The sequence below is a fragment of the Sinocyclocheilus grahami genome, unplaced genomic scaffold, assembly GCF_001515645.1.
Source record: "Sinocyclocheilus grahami isolate Dianchi unplaced genomic scaffold, SAMN03320097.WGS_v1.1 scaffold498.1, whole genome shotgun sequence".
Lineage (NCBI taxonomy): Eukaryota > Metazoa > Chordata > Actinopteri > Cypriniformes > Cyprinidae > Sinocyclocheilus > Sinocyclocheilus grahami.
The window spans coordinates 41,293-43,508 of NW_015505677.1; the positions used below are offsets into that span (position 1 = coordinate 41,293).

The 2,216-nt window shown below is 36.2% G+C and overlaps 1 protein-coding gene across 1 annotated transcript in view; it reads right to left on the bottom strand.

Moving 5' to 3' along the window:
- Positions 1-1,475: 1,475 nt before the first annotated feature.
- The window catches only part of LOC107554332 (BOLA class I histocompatibility antigen, alpha chain BL3-7-like), a 5,650-nt gene continuing 4,909 nt past the window's right edge, over positions 1,476-2,216 (bottom strand). Inside the window, exon 5 of the mRNA XM_016236816.1 lies at positions 1,476-1,603. Within this exon, the coding sequence (XP_016092302.1) occupies positions 1,491-1,603 (113 nt within the window). The 3' untranslated portion in view covers positions 1,476-1,490. The remainder of the gene's footprint in view (positions 1,604-2,216) is intronic.

The window sequence follows — 2,216 nt, forward strand, 5'->3', positions numbered from 1 at the left end:
TTAACCCCCCCTTTCTGCTGATTGGTCAGCCGAAGATCAAACCGTGCCGTCATCAGTTCTTCTGCAGTACCATGCAGCAGAATAATAGTCCTCCGCTGCTGCAGTTGTACGGATTAATTACTCATTTTATTGTTACTACATTTCATATTTTTTTCATCAAACAGACTAATGAACCCCTATCACATTAAGAACCGCTGGTCTACACAGAAGAAAGCCCTCTGCCCCGGTACGAGTTGTGTCAAGCTATTCATTAGTCTGTTTGATGAGAAAAATATGAAATGTAGTTACAATAAAATGGGTAATTAATCCATACAACTGCAGCTGCAGAGGACTATTATTCTGCTGCGTGATACTGCAGAAGAACTGATGACGGCCCGGTTTGATCTTCGGCTGACCAATCAGCAGAAAGGGGTGTTTAATTCCCGCCCACGTGTAGAAATCAAATATTCAAGCTGTTCATTCATTTTTCTACCCCTGAACAAAAAACGAAAATTTAAGCTGAATTCTCATTTTTCGTTTTTTGGGGGGAAAAAAGGAAAAAACGAAGGAGACATTTTCTAATTTTTCTACTTTCAATATTAAATCAAAAAACGAATGATCGAATGATACACGGATTGAAATGTCCAAGGCCTTGAACAGAAAGTGCAGATTACAAAGAAAATGCATACTTCATTTTTTGGCAAAACAAAACAAAACAAAAAAAAACACATTAAGGATGATATTTCAATAGTGGCAAAATATAGATTTTTTTTATTGCAGAGAGAAATCTATCAAATAATGATCTATTAGTATAATCTAAAGTTGGGGTGTAATGAACTAGTGATTTCAAATAGAAATACTAAGAATATGGCAGTGGCAAGTCCTAATCACTAACCACACATGCAGATCAATGAATTACTATGCATTCTTTTTCATCTACAATAGCAAACCTATAATAGCTTTTGGAAGGTCAAAACATAATGTTTATTTACATCCAGATTACCATACACATCATGTGATTTACTGAAATGCATTTGCCAAACCAAGCAACATATAGGAATGAAGGTAACATCTAAACCAACTGGTTAAAAGTGGTATTTAATATGTCTGAATCAACCTGACTAGATACACTTGTCATATTTCCAAGGATTTCGGTTTCAAGGTCAGTACTGATATCAAACGCAAATAAAACTTCCACAAATCCTAAAAATCAATCATGTGCATTCTTGTTTTCTTCGTTGTCACTGAAGAGAAATATATACATTTAATATATACAATTTCCAGCTTTGTACATTTTAAAATGAACAAATTTCCATGATTGGATGAACAAAAAGAAACAAAAGCTTGTAATTGTAATTTATTTTTAACTTTAATATTCAATGATCTGTCAAATAGTTAACATCTAAAAACGTACGTTTTTGTTTATTCACATTTCTGTTCCCATCCCAGAAACCTCAAGTCCTGTGTTTTATGTGCAGTTGTGTAAGTAAGATGGACAGCAGAAGAAGCTGTCATAGTTGTCCGTCCTCACCTCTCTTCTTCTGATACACAATATATCCAGCGACACCAATGACAACCAACACGACGACAGCAAAAACTATGAAGCCAGAGCGAACAGAGTCTCCTGTTTGATCAGAAGAAAACATCAGATTACTCACAGAGTCTGATAATGTTACTAAGCAGTACTGGTGAAAAAATCTCAAGTATATTTGTATATCAGCAGTGTATTTGTATATTTTAATAGCATATTTAAAGGGGTCATATGGTGCGATTTCAAGTTTTCCTTTCTCTTTGGAGTGTTACAAGCTGATTGTGCATAGATAAGATCCCTGAAGTTGCAAAGACTAAAGTCTCAAAACCAAAGAGATATTCTTTATCAAAGTTAAGACTCTGCCACGCCCACCTAAAATGGCTCGTTCTAACACGCCCCCACATATCTACCTCACTATGTGGAAATATTAGCATAATGCCGCCCAAATGTTCACGCAAAGAAAGAAGGCGTGGTTTCAGTAACCGCAGTTAGTGTTGAAGCAGCATGTCAGGGAGACGCTGTGTGTTTCTAGGCGAAAGCAAAAGCACTTTATTTGGCCTTCCGAAAGTAGATGCATTTAGGAATCTTTAAGATGACTTACAACAGAACAGCAATGCATTTTATAGACGACCGTTTCGTGAACCTAGGAGAGGAGGTAATTCTGACTTTGCTATGACAATCTGGCACTTCTGAATCAGCTACTGTT